This window comes from Aquarana catesbeiana, linkage group LG05 (genome assembly GCF_042186555.1).
Source record: "Aquarana catesbeiana isolate 2022-GZ linkage group LG05, ASM4218655v1, whole genome shotgun sequence".
In the NCBI taxonomy this organism is placed as follows: Eukaryota; Metazoa; Chordata; class Amphibia; order Anura; family Ranidae; genus Aquarana; species Aquarana catesbeiana.
In genome coordinates, this window is record NC_133328.1 from 61538285 (window position 1) to 61553416 (window position 15132).

General features: G+C 43.6%; 2 protein-coding genes across 3 annotated transcripts in view; one reads left to right on the forward strand and one right to left on the reverse strand.

Annotated features, from left to right (window-relative positions):
- Positions 1-11952, forward strand: part of APBB1IP (amyloid beta precursor protein binding family B member 1 interacting protein) — a 199085-nt gene extending 187133 nt beyond the window's left edge. For both annotated transcript variants that reach the window (XM_073629794.1, XM_073629795.1), the window contains exon 14: positions 9570-11952. In XM_073629794.1, coding sequence (XP_073485895.1) covers positions 9570-10145 — 576 coding nt within the window. In that variant the 3' untranslated portion in view covers positions 10146-11952. The remainder of the gene's footprint in view (positions 1-9569) is intronic.
- The window catches only part of LOC141144284 (protein adenylyltransferase SelO-like), a 166525-nt gene that overhangs the window by 15514 nt on the left and 135879 nt on the right, over positions 1-15132 (reverse strand). The gene's annotated exons all lie outside the window — the stretch shown is intronic.

The following is a 15132-nucleotide window of genomic DNA, read 5'->3' on the forward strand; positions in this document are numbered from 1 at the left end:
CAATAGGAGTGACTTTTATATTGTTAAAACATCCTATGCTTGAATGATATAACAAATGGGGTGGGGCAGAGCCTGCCTGCATTTCAAATATGCAAATAACAAATAGATACATTTTTATATTTCCATAAGTGTTTATTTAGGAAACAAGTGGATGCTGTGGCACTTTTCTATTGTATAGAAGTATGAAAGTCACAACCCAATAAAACACTTCCGTTAATAAAAGAAAAGCAAGTTACAATTTAGTTTTGTCAGCCCAGTTTTACCAGTGGGCGAGTCTGCTATCAGTAGCAATTTCTCTTTCTCCTTGCTGTCTGTCTGACCCCTTGGCCCCCTCATGCCACCCAGCTTTTTCCCACTATTGTCTAATTCAGTGGTCTCCAAACTGCGGCCCGGGGGCCGGATGTAGCCCTTTGCTTGCCATTACCTCACCCTTGGGGCACTTTTCCACTATTCCTCCCACTGACACCAACATTGGGGCATAATTCCTGCTACTGGCATCAACAATGGGACACTATTGCTCAAACTGACACCAACGATAGGGCACTATTCCTCCCATTGACACCAAGGTTGGGGCACTATTCCTCCCTCTAATACCAAAGATGCATTGTTTACTCCCACTGACGCCAGGACAATTTCTGCTCACAACGGCCACAGTCCGGCCCCCATGAGGTTTGAAGGACTGTAAACTAGCCCTTTGTTTAGAAAGCTTGGAGACCCCTGGTCTAATCCCATCCTTTTGTTGTGTTCACTCTACCCAATCCCATCCACCAAGCTTTCTACTTTGCAAGCCTTCCAGGATCCCTGCACACCAACCCCACCACCACTGATCTGATGCCAGGCTCCCTGGAAGAAGGTGGTGAGCAGCAACAGAACCTGCACATTCCACCAACATGCCCCTAGGGTCCCAAGCCAGCTCCAGAGAGTTGCTGGCACTAGTCAGCATGCCCATTCTTGATACAGCACTATTTTTGTGCATACCATATTGCCACACTTGCTTCCCACAGAAAAAACAGTATCTCAGCTGCCCTGAATGGCTCCTCTGGGTCTGCACACCATTTACACACCGCTCCACTACACACATTCACATCCACACACCAGAACCCTCACCAGGTCCCGCACTGTTGCTGCCTCTACACCACCTATCCCTGTTTTTAGATAACAAAGACACCTTCTCTGCTATCACCATTCTGATGTCCTCGCCATCACTGCTTCAAGGCCATACCTTGACACAATTTTGATGGACTTTCTCTCTTTGTTTTCCTGTATACCCTCTGCACTTCTCTATTGCACATAACACCTGCTGTCATACTCCCATTACTCCATTCCTGCACATACCGCCTGTCAACTGACCCTTCACACTATGCTCCTGCAAATAATGCCCACCATCATACCCTCTGCGCATACTGCCTGCTGCCATAACCTCCTCACTGCTCTCCTACACATACTGCTCACTGTCATACCCTCCACATTTTTCTCCTGCACATACTGTAATTCCACCTTCATATCTTCTGCGCTCCTCTTCTGCACATATTGCCTACCTGATACCCTCTGCACTCCTCTCCTTCATATTAGCTGCGGTCATAATCTGTGCATTCCTCTCCTGCACATACTGTCCACCGTCACTGCTCACTGCTCTGTCCCTCCAGTGCTCGCTGGAGCGCTGGGCAGAAGAGAGGGCAGGAGTGGCTGGATCAGTCTCCCAGCAGTGCACTGTGAGGCTGAAGCAGCTGACAATCAGGCATCTGAGTGGATCCCAACATTATTTGGGATCCTTTCAGAGCCTAGAGTGGCTCTGTGATGTCAGCTGACAGTGGACTTTAGCCCTCTATTGTCTGATTCTAGGTCACAGGAGAGCTCAAGTAAGTGCAATCCTGTGACCCACAAGAGAAGTATGGACAAAAAAGCCTTGGCCATACTTCCCTTTTAACTGATGTAAACTGAAAGTTCAGTGGGACTTTAAACATGACGCTTTGAGATGACATTCATCTGACTTTTATGCTAATGACCTTGGTATGTTTAGGGGTGCACCAAAACACAACACATACCAGGGCTTAAAATGTCAAGCCTTGAGCTATTAGCCATGCCCCAAGAGATACTCGCCACCGGTTGCCCCACTAAACCCCTACCATGCTCCGCCCCTAAACACCCTTGTAAATTATCTCATGAAATTACACTGTTAAATGTTTTATGCAAAATTAAGTTACAAAAATAAATATTAACATAAAGTATATTTCATTGATCTGACTGTGATAAATATAATAAGAATAAAATATGATTGGCTACTAGGGATGAGCTTAATGTTCGGGTGTTCGCCCGTTCGCCGAACAGCGAACATTATGGGGTGTTTGCGGCAAATAAGAGCGCCGCGGAACGCCCAATAATGCACTGCGAGATCGCAGTGCATTGCTGTATGATGATGGGCTAAAGCACCTGACCTGCATGCTTTGGCCAACCACAGCACACTCTGCTAAGAGAGCCATGATTGGCCAAAGGCCAATCTTGGCTCAGGGGGACTAAGTCCACGCCCCATACTATGAAAGGCTGCTTAAACGGCGGCCGTGTGTAGTGTTGTTGGCGTGGACAGAGAGATAGCTTGATTTAGATTAAGCAGGCAGATTTTTTCAGTTAGTGGCAGTGTATTTGATATCATATGTATATATATATATATATATATATATATATATATATATATATATATATATATATATATATATATATATATACAGTCAGCCTAGTATGTGTGTGTGTGTATATATATGTATGCTCTGCATTTAGCATAGACTATATATTCAGTGTTTACTCATTCAGTCAGTGCAGACACTGACTCTCTACACAGTCTCGTGTATGTGTGTATATATATATATATATATATATATATATATATATATATATATATATATATACTCTGCATCCAGTGCATTCCATGGTGTACTGTTTGTAATACACTTCAGGCAGTGTACACAGTATCTAATACAGTGTGTACAGTTTCTACTACACTTCTGGTGGTGTACACAGTACAGAATACAGTGCAGCCGTAGTACAGTATCTACTACTTTGCAGGCGGTGTACACAGTATCTAATACAGTGTGTACAGTTTCTACTACACTTCTGGTGGTGTACACAATACAGTGCAGCTGTAGTACAGTTGATAATACAGTGCAGGCGGTGTACACAGTATCTAATACAGTGTGTACAGTTTGTACTACACTTCTGGTGGTGTACACAGTATACAATACAGTGCAGCTGCAGTACAGTTTCTAATAAAGTGCAGGTGATGTACACAATATCTAATACAGTGTGTACAGTTTCTACTACACTTCTGGTGGTGTACGCAGTATACAATACAGTGCAGCCGTTGTACAGTTGCTAATACAGTGCAGGAGATGTACACAGTGTCTAATACAGTGTATACAGTTTCTAATACACTTCAGGCAGTGTACACAGTATCTAATACAGTGTAGTGTGGTGCAAAACAAAAATACATGATGTCCGAAAGGCCACCAAGGAGAGGCACACGCTCACAGGCCACTGTGTCTACAGTCAACAGTGCTGGTTGTGGACATGGTGCATCCTCTGCAGGTGGTCATGGGGCACGCTTGTCCTTTTTTTCTGCTGCTGGCCGTGTCATTGAGCCAGAACATGCAGAAGAGTTGGTGGAGTGGATAACAAAGCCTCATCCTCCTCATCCTCTGTCACCCAGGCGCAGAGTAGTTTGCCTTCCAACGCAGCTGCCAAAGCGGCCTATTCTACTGGCTCCTTGTCCACAGTCACTCCTTCTGTAGCCCCACTATCATGCATGGAGGAGTCCCCAGAATTATTCAACCACAGTGTCGGGTACATGCTGCTGGAGGATGCGCAGCGATTTGAAGGCTCCAATGTTGGTTCCCAGGTCGAGGAAGGGAGTAACGTGAGCCTAGAAAGAGGGAGTGTCCAAGAAGAACAAGAAACTGGCAGTCATGTTCCCCCAGCTGCAGCATACTGCCAAGTTTGGGGTGGCGCAGTGGTGTAGTGGATAGCACTTTCACCTAGCAGTAAGAAGGGTCGCTGGTTCAAATCCCAACCACGACACTACCTGCCTGGAGTTTGCATGTTCTCCCTGTGCTTGCAGGTACTCCGGTTTTCTCCCACACTCCAAAGACATGCTGGTAGGTTAATTGGATCCTGTCTAAATTGTCCCTAGTATGTATGAATGTGAGTTAGGGACCTTAGATTGTAAGCTCCTTGAGGGTAGGGACTGATGTGAATGTACAATGTATATGTAAAGCACTGCATAAATTGACGGCACTATATAAGTACCTTAAATAAATAAAATAAATAAAGTTTGCTCCAGTGACGAGGAGGGAGGGGATGATGAGGTCACTGACTGCACTTGGGTGCCTGAGAGAAAAGAGGAGGAGGAGGCACAACTCCAACGAGGCAGGATGTCCTCTAGGGGACAGCTTGAGACATCCACCCTATTTCATCACACCACAGAGCTCCACAGAGCCTTTTTCGACACGTGTGCAGCAGATCGTACCGTTGCTGTTTGCAACCTATGTCTGAAGCGGATCAAGCATTGCCAGAACAGCAGCCGCTTGGGCACCACATGCTTGACCAGACATATGACGACCTGCCATGCGGTCCATTGGCAACAGCACTTGAAAGACCCATATCAAAGAAAAAAGCGGACTTCTCCTTGCTCCTCATCTGGGATCTCCAACCCTACTATACCTTTAGTCCTCTCAAAAACCTGCACTGAAAGGAATGAAGGTATAGCAATAGGTGTCCCAAGTACTTGCAGCCAATCTGCTAGCAGTACACCACCATCTGATTTTAGCAGGCAAATTTCCCTACCCCAGTTCCTGAACCATAAAAAGAAATTTGGTTCCAGCCATCCACATGCTCAGCATCTAAATGCTAGCTTGGCCAAATTGCTAGCACTGTAACTGCTGCCTTTTCAGCTGGTAGACTGCCCCCTTTCTTGAATATGAGGAATGTGCTGTACCTCAGTGGCAGGTTCCAAAACGCCATTTCCTTTTACAGAAGGCCATTACGGCTCTCTACCGGCAATTGAAAGGCTTGTTTTGGCCTAGTTGGACAGGGCGGTCAGCAGTAAGGTTCATATTACCGCTGACTCATGGTCCAGCAGGCATGGACAGGGACGTTACCTTTCCTTCACGGTGCACTGGGTAACTCTGCTGGCAGCTGAGAAGGATGCAGTACAGGGTTCAGTGTTGTTCCGTCACCACGCCTCCAAAATCTGGGTGGTGATTCTTTAACAGCTCTCTCCTCCATCCCCTCCTCTTCTTCTTCCTCTATGGCCTCTTCTGCAGATTTGTCCTCTGAACCAGCAGTGCTCCATAAGTGTTCAAGGAGCTACGCAAGCAGTCAGGCTAAAAGATTCCATGTGGTGCTTGAGTTGGTCTGCCTAGGGGACAGGAGCCACAATGGGGCAGATATTCCGTCAGCTCTGCAGGGGCAGGTGTAGAGGTGGTTGACGCCACGCCAGCTTCAGCCAGGAATGTTTGTATGCGACAATGGCACCAACCTTCTCTCCGCCCTCCGACAGGGACACTTGACCCATGTTCCATGTTTTTAAAATGAGCACTTTTGATTTTTCATGTTCGTGTCCCATAGACTTAAATGGTGTTCGTACAAATTTTTTGCCTGTTCGCATGTTCTCCTGCGAGCCGAACCGGGGAGTGTTCGGCTCATCCCTATTGGCTACTAAAGGCATTGTACACATCATTACTGCCTTGTTAAAGTGGTTGTTAAGCCACTATATGCAATTTATTTATTTTATTTTTATTATTTATTTATTTCAGGTACTTATATAGCGCCGTCAATTTACGCAGCGCTTTACATATACATTGTACATTCACATCAGTCCCTACCCTCAAGGAGCTTATAATCTAAGGGAGGAAACCCACGCAGGCACAGAGAGAACATGCAAACTCCAGGCAGGTAGTGTTGTGTGGTTGGGATTCGAACCAGCGACCCTTCTTACTGCTAGGCGAAAGTGCTACCCACTGCACCACTGTGCCGCCCGTTTCTCTCTATTTAATAATCCTGTGTGCCCCTGTGTCTGTGTTTTATAAAAATAAGTCATTCTTTACCTGTTTTCAGAGCATCGCTCAGCGCTCACGTGACTCGCCTCTGCTCTTCCTGTCTGACAGCTGCAGCAGGCAGAAACCCCCACTGACGTCAGTTGGGAGGGGAGGAGGAGAGAGGCGGCGGGTCATGTGAGCGCCAAGCTGGGCTCTGAAAACAGATAAACCGTGGCTTATTTTTATAAGGCTCCAACACGGGCACACAGGATTATTAAACAAAGAGAATGGTATAAAACGTTTAATGTAACTTCAGCAGCAGGAGGGGAGGAGGCGGGCATTGACACCAGGAGCTGACAGGCAGGGAGGGAGGGGGTAAGGAGGACAGAGGAGAGACAGGAGAGCTGCAGATGATGGAGACATGTAAACTGACCATGGTGTCAGGGCTCAGCAGCCATGATGAACCGATGTCAGTTTACAGAGGGGTGGGCATAGCCAGGCAGGGTCAGCTAGGTTGTTTAGCTGATAGAAGGGGCCAAATTACACAGCACTGTGCTGTATAACGCGCTTTAAAGGAACAGGATCATTATTATTTTTTTTTTTAAGGTAACAAGTGCTTCAAGTAAATATTTTAATGCTAAATTAGCATTAAAAAAATTAAAACCAATGGATGACTATTTCACTGTTTAAGCATGCAGAGAGACTTACAGTGGAGGACACCACAGGGGAGCAAGGGGGGGCAGGTGCCGTCAGCAGGCGGGGTTGAACGGGAGCTGATTCTCCTCTCAGTCTCTGCCCCCTGTCATTCTCTTAGCAGGGTCTAGCATACAGCGGGAGTCAGCAAAGCACTAGATAAGGTGGGGGTGGGGCAGGGCAGTAGCTGCCAAAGCTAACTTTTTCTATTAACAAGCTGGTGACTGGTTGCTAGGCAGTCCGACAGGGGGCGGAGACTGGGAGGAAAATCAGCTCCTGTTCAACCCCACGTGGCGGCGGTGCCCCCTTCCCCTATGATGCAGCTCCACGCTCACCCTCAGCTTATTTCCACTCGCCTAATGCGAACAGGCTAGTGGATATTTTGAGGGCTGATCATTAAAGTATAACTAAAGGCAAAACTTTGTTTTAGTTTTGGATAGAGTGGCGAGGGATTAGAACACCTGTTAGATTTTTATTGCTGTCCCATTAGGGAGATTCACCCTTTCTATGTAAACTGTTTACTATTATCACCAAGAGTGAGAGTGAAAGAATATCCCAAATTCTGGGTTGTCAGCAGTACAGGAAAAGAGGAAAAATGTCCTAATCGGAACACAAGTTCTGGTGGCATCAAGAGATTCCTCTGACTTTATTTTTTTGCAATGGGCAGGAACTAAAGGGAAATCTTCCCAATGGGCCACAGGTGGCAAAAAGAAAAAATTGACAGGGAGTATAATCCTCCCTTACGCTATCCAACAAGAAAAAAAAGTTTTCCCTTTAGTTCTACTTTAATATAGAAACCTGTATGTTTATAAAGAAAGTTTAATTATGACAAACAAGCTGCCAGTCCTCATGATAAATTACAAGACCCAAGAAAAATACCTGTATAGAGAGCAATTCAAACCCTGTTTTCAAAAGGTTTTGAGAAGAAACAAAATATTCTTTCATTCTTTGGATGAAAGCAATTAACTGTCTTTTATAATGGTGTGTTATGATAATGGTTAGGTCGCTCTGAAAATGGATTCCCATTATTAAAAAAAAGCTTCTATGTTATGCCAGCTAATTCATCATTCAGCTCTGTTGTATTTTAGGGGTTCTCCGGGTTGAACAAGAATTTGACCCCTTTAGGAAATTCCCATTTGTAATCACCAAACATGGTAACCTAGTCCTAGTGTTATTTATGCTGCTTTGTTGATTTAACAGACCATTCTCATAAAAAAAGAAAATACTTTGCACTGAAACTGTATATAGGTAATACATGTACTAATGACAATAAGTCTGATCTCCATGAATAAAACAAAAAGTACCCTTACAGTGGGGCCCTTCCATTCAGCAAAGATAAATGCTTAAGTCTTGGGATAGAGGGATAAGCTGTAATACCTTATTCCTCGCTTTCCTTACTGACGGTACTCTTCTCTTTACAGTGCTTTTTTAGTTTCTTCTAAAGTAAAGGAGCTCTGGGTTTTTGAACCTAATTGCTTGACTGTACACACCCTATAATAAGTGCACTCTCCTTTTTCATTTAATATCTATGATGGAGAATGCCCCAAAGGTGCATGGGGTCACCTAAACTTCAAGGTGAACTAGAATAGAATCAGGAATTATGGTTGGGAGATCTCATTGTTAGAGTATTCTAGACATATATGAATCCAGAGACTGACTCAGCCTATCAGGTTCCACCTAAAATATCACTTAGGGGTGGACTGGTGCTAAAAGTTACTAAAAGTTTCACTGTTCCGCAAAAGTAGGTATCTCCAGATTTGTTCAGTATCACTGTTGAGCAACCATACAAAAATCAAGGAGCTCACATTATGCAACTTTTGAATAGTTGAAAGCAGAACCCTGGGTATAAGGGCTTCCATTGTACTAAATAGGGTACTGGAACAGATATGTAGCCACCTGAATATGTTTGTTTTAAGGGGAAGTACAGCCAACGCCTGTAGCTGTACTTCTCCTGCGGAACACAGGAGTGCAGTTCCTTCTGCACTCTGTGACCCGTTTTTAGCTGACAGCAGGCTAAAGCCTGCTGTCGGCTGATGTTACAGAGCCGGTCCAGCCTGGGGAAAGATAGCAACCATATGGTTGGGATCCACCCAGGAGCCTGACGGGCACCTGGCTCAGAGAGCCCGAGCCAGCCACTCCTGCCCCCTCCACAGCCCAGCTCTCCAGTGAGCGCTGGGGGGGCAGAGCAGGCAGCGGTGACTAACAGTCACCAGCTCTCTGCTCATGGAGCACTCAGGACTGAGCAATCAGTGGTCTTTAATCGCTCAGTTCTCAGTTTTAGAGCCAGTGGGGGACAGATGCAGAATTGGATAAATGCTGCATCAACCTAGGTAAGTATGATTTTTTTTTTAAATACTTCTCTTTACTACCAATGCAGCTTTACCAGCTCTAATCTCACTTTAGTGTTTGGGTTTAACATACCACAAATATATAGTAGCACTCACGAAGTCCAACTATATTCAAATAATCAGGCTGCATAATCAGGCAGAAAATGCAGGTGGTGCACAGCAGAGTTGGATTTGTATGTATTTCATTTTTGGAGGTTTGTCGAAGGTTAAATATAGATTTGGGTATGTATAATAAAAATTAGAGCTGTCTCTGACAACTTCCCATTTATAGATTCCAGACAACATAATAGCCATTATATAAAAGTAAATTGTGTTCAGCACTGAATACTGATTAAAAGGATCTTGTATCATTAATATGTGAGAAAAGCAGCCTAGTTTTACTATATTCTTGCTTATATCCTACTTGCCATAAATTTACTTAACAGTACCTGTGTTTTATTAGCCATTGTACTTTATATGGTTTAAAAAAAATAAGTTAATGGCATATTTTTTCCTTCTTTAGGATAAGCAGCAACCTACAGAGGTCAGGAAACCTGAGCAGATAATGTCCCTTCCGCCATCAACCAAACAGCCTCCACCCGCACCTGTACGGAGATCATCCAATGCCCATGTGGCTGCCACACCACCATTACCATTAAAAGCCAAGCCAGTAACCAGCAATATGCCACCACCACCACCACCAGCAGAAGCTTCCCAGTGGGGGGATGATTTCCTGCCTCCTCCTCCTCCTCCTGAAATACTGGATACTCCTCCTGATTTTTTACCTCCACCACCTCCATCTTTTAACTCTGGAAGCGATTACCCTGCTCCTCCACAAATCACAAATGCAGGAAGTGCTGGAGGGCCACCACCTCCTCCCCCTCCCCCACCACCTGCCGCACTATCACCCAAATCAGCTCCACCACAGCTTCCTGTGAAAAAGCTGCCACCAAAACCTCCAATGAGAAGAGACAGTACAGGACAGAGGCCAACCCAACAAAACAGCTTGATGACAAATGGCGGTGGTGCAGGGGGGCAACCAGATTTCATGTCCGACTTAATGAGTGCATTGCAGAAAAAGAGAGGCACCACAACCTAGACTCAACTTCACACTTCCTACAGAAATGATCAGCATTTAAAAGGATTTTATTAAAATATTTTATCATATTTACAAAATCTTTTGGAACAAAGAGGACATTTTCTGGCTGAAAGACATTTAAAGGGAAATTCTTAGTCTTATTTAGAAACATAGAAGGGTGGTGGCAGAAAAAAAACAAGCGGTCTGTCTTTTTAGATATACATAAGAAAGCAATCATCCTAAAGGGCCGTACATCTGGCGGTATCGGCCAGTTGAAAAAAAAAAGTCTGAAATTCCACCCATGTGTACGGCAGCCGGTCCAACAGAAGCCAGCCGAATGTCCAGCTTCTGTCAAAGGGGCATGACTGAAAAAGGTCTGCTGATTGACATCCAATCGGCACTCTCATCCAATGGCTGACCATTGTGTTCTGGCGGGGGGGCCATCCCCCTGTCAAAACACAATAGTTCAGTGGGGAAGATCGCTTTACTAACGTCAGATCCCCGACCTCTTCAGCCCGCTGGGTTGAATGAAAAATAACTGCTAGTGTGTACTAGGCTTGAGACTAGGTTCACACTTGTGCGGGTTAGATACCCTTGCAAAATTGAGCACATTCCCAACCCACAGGCAAAACGCACTGCTCTTTAGCAGACATATGTGGGGTGCCATTCATTCTTAATGACACTGCCACACATCAGCCAGGGGCCCGCGTTTTTGCATGCATGAAACCACATGGTGCCATAACACAATGTGATTCCATGCAGCACAATTTAAAAAAAAAAGAAGGCTCAGGACTTCTTTACCTGCAAAATGAATGAGCTGCCCTACTTGTAGGTCGCACTGATGTGACTGGAACCTAATGTATATAAGCTTACCCATTTTTGTTATTGTTTTACACACCATGTTTCTATGTACAGTATAGTTCGTAATTATACCTTTACATGGTGGCAGCTATATTTTCTCATTACATATACAGGTCCTAGGTGGGTGCACAGTGATTGTGACTTTCTGTTCTCATTCAGTTCAAGTCTTGTAGTCAGGAGAATTATTTTAAAAAATGCATTCTCTATAACTTCATGTGACAGTTGTAGATCAAGGATGTTTGGTTTTGGGGTTAAATATAGATATTCATTAGAGGTAAAAATCTACAAATCTGTACAGCAATAGAAACACAGTAAAGCAAGATGTTAAATTATAAAGTCACATTAAAAAGTACTTTTTAGGGTAAAAATTACAATAATAACTTAAAATGTGTGCGCAATGAAAAGGCTTATACTTTCTCTTAAAATGATAAATTACGTCAAGACCCTTCTACATCTTGAAAACTTTAATTAAAGAAAACCCATCAACATTCACAATTTACTATGTAACATTAAATCAAGTACTATCTGTAAAAAAAACTATGTTTAAATATGAATAATCATTATAGAAAGACAAATGCTTTTACATAACCATAATTGATATACAATGTTGCAATCAATGAATACAAAGTAATAAATGTTTCTCGGTGAATCAATGAGTTCTGTCTTCTTTCTTTTGTAATCACATGTAAAAAATGGAGCCGCTGTAACCATCTGAACTTAGTACAGCAATCTCCCCCACTGAGCTGTTGTGTCCTTACAGGGAGACGCCCCCCCGCTGACTTGCTTGGCTGACATTCCTTCTGGCTTCCAGAGCCTGCTTGCTGTTCTACTACGCTCATCTCTGGCTCCCTGACGTTTTGGCCTGTCTGACTATCCGTTCCGGTTCCTGAACTCTCGCTACATTTTGACTATGTTTACTCTGTTTACCTTTTTATTATTATTATTAAACAAGTGTGATTTAACTGTACTTCTGTCTCAGTCTGATTCATGGTTTCTGACAAATACTTGATAGAAGAAGTCTATAATACCGCTAATCAGTATTAACCAATTTAATTTGTATATATAGATCTTCAGAGGTACATCAGAAAATTAGATATTAAAAATATTTTATTAACAATCGGGACATGTATGAACCTTCTAATGTTTTTAAAGTAGTGGGAAATAGTCAGTTTTTGATACCCAACTTAGCAGCACCATTGAAGTCTTTTTTTATTAGGATTTTAAAAGACATATAGGTAATGCATGGTAGTGCATAATAAAGACATGGTAATGCATAGTAATGGCAAGAAAAGAACAGTAAGATCACAGCAATTATACAGAAACAGTTGTGAGTAGTTCAATTGCAGGTTTTCAACAAAATAATAGTCTACTCAGCTTAGGAACATAAACACATAAACATGTAGACAAATCAGTGAACCAAAAACAAGAGCACAAATACATACACCAGGGGGGTAATGTTATAGCAAAATATATCAGCCTGAGGGGGAAGGGGGAGAAGGGGAGATAAAACAACATGGTGAATAGTGACCGCACCAGGCTCAGTCAAGACTCGGGAGGGGAGCCAAACTCAGATCTGTCCCATATGTCCCAAATCTTGTTGAACCGGATCCCAACATCCTCCACCAAAGCCTTCATATGTTCCATTCTACGAATTTCAGAGATTACTTTCAATAGCTGGTCTTGTGAGGGGGGAGTGGAGGATAGCCAGTGTATTGGGATGGCGGCTAACAAGATATATGAAGCTAGCTTATTTGAAGATTTCCCAATCCCAGGAAACGGGAGGCCAAGGAGATAATGTAGCGGATCCAATGGAAGGGAAAATTCCTCTGGTGTTCTATACCAAAATAGTAAAACTTTAAAGGCCGTCTCTCTTTGTGCCACGCATCTAGATACTTTGGATGTTGAGGACAATATCTTGTCCCAACAAGAGAGGGTAATTGGCTGTTGTACAATGTGGGACCATTTCCGCATATAAGTGTGGAGATCTCCAGTGAGTGGAGAAGCCTCATGGAGGAGTTGATATATAACAGAAATTAGATATAGTTGATGTGGGCCTTGGGAGCAAATAAGTTCAAAAGCGATTGGCTTAGGCAAAGTAAGGGATGGGGAGAGAGTCGCTAAATAATGTTTAAAATGAAGGTATGAATAAAACATATTTTTGGGGCTGTAATATTTGGACTGGAGATCACTGAAGGTTCAAAATTTACAGGTACCAGGGTAGACAAATTGGCACAACTGAAATAAAACAACTTGGACCCAGGGAATCATACGAGTGTGAGATAACCCATCAGGGAGTAAGGGGTTAAAAAGCACATTAGATAGAGGGAAGGGGGGCATGGCAAGGAGAGAGAGAACTTGGAGGCACAGGCACGCCAAATCTTCAAAGTAAATGACATTGGGCCCAGACATAACATCTGCAAAGTGGGATCTAGACATAGGGAAATGGACCAAATGAGAGAGCAGGGATGGGCTGAGAAAAGAGATCCCATCTCAATCTCTGGCCAGCTACTTGGTGCTGATAAACTAGACCAGGAAGCAACCGAACAGAGGTGAGATGCAAGGTAATATTTATTAATATTTGGAGCTCCCAGACCTCTGCGATTTCTGGGGGAGAAGACCACCGAGCTGGCTATCCTTGTTACCCCAAATGAATTTAAGGAACCAGCGTTTAAGCAACTTCAGTTGAGGCATGGGAATAGGCACTGGTAGGGTTTCAAAAAAAGTATAACAGTTTGGGCATAATTAACATTTTCAACACATTTATCCTACCCAGCCAAGAGAGTGGGAGTGGAATCCAACGCTTCAACATATCATTAATATCCATAAACAAAGGAGTATAATTCGCTGAATATGATGAGTAAGTGGGGGTAATCTGTGTACCTAGATATTTGAGAGTGTGAGGTTTGTGGTTTAGTAAGCGTGAGTAGTATATTGTCAGCAAATCGAGACAACTTGTATTCCCTATGCCTCACGGGGACTCCTCGAATGTCTGGGTGAGCATGGATTGCCTCTGCTAGGGGTTCTAGGCATAAGATTAAAAGTAGTAGCGAGAGAGGGCATCCCTGTCTGGTATTGTTTGACATCAGAAATGTCTGTGACATAAAAGAGGACATCTGGACTTGAGACAAGGGGGTTGAGTACAGGGTTTTTAAGGCAGAAATAAAAGGGTCCTGAAACCCGAATCTGGATAATGTGGCAAACATGTATGGCCAACTCAATCTATCAAACACTTTTTGGGCATCTAGACTCAATACTAATTTAGGTCGGCGGACTCTATTTAACATGTCTATGAGGGCAGAGATACGTCTAGTGTTGTCCCCTGCATGTCTGGTGGGGAAAAAGCCCACTTGGACTTTATCGATTAATTTAGATAATAGTTGGGATAAAAGATTGGCCAAAATCTTTGTGAAGATTTTTTTGTCTGAATTTAAAAGCGCAATTGGCCTGTACTTGTCAGGTAGAGTTACTTTCCTGGTTTTGGTATGACAGTGATAAAAGAGTGCATAAAAGACGGGTGGGGGATCTCGCCTTGTAGGAGGGAATTATAGAGGGATAAAAGGTGGGGCGTCAGGATTGGAAGAAAGGCTTTATAATAAGAATAAGGAAGCCCATCTTGGCCCGGGGATTTGTGTGAGGGTAAGTGCTTAATCGTGGCAGCTAGCTCTTCTACAGCTATAGAGGCATTTAGCTTTTGTAAGTCCATCTTGGTTAGTTTTGGTAGCTTTATATCTGCTAAAAAAGCATCAAACGTCTCATGATTAAATGGGGGATGGTGGGGTGGGTTTAAGCAGTTGTAAAGTTTGTCATAGAATTTACTGAAAACCCGTGCCATAGTCTGTGGGCAGTGAGTAGGTGTACCATCTGGTTGTCTAAGGTGGTCAGGGAAGGAATGAAAGGGCCGGGGCTTAAGCCTGGATACTAGCATGGGCTTGTTGGAATACTCATAGAATTTTTGTTTTGCCCAAAAGAGGGATTTAGCTATGCCCGACATCGCCAAAGATTTGATCTGGTTGCGTAGAGAAGTTACCATTCGCAGACAAGCCACCGTGGGGGAGAGCACAAGGTGACGTTCGGCACTGTGTAGTTTGTCTAACAAAGTTAGCTTTCGAGAGGCTGTGTCATTTTTATACGAGAGATTTCAGAAATA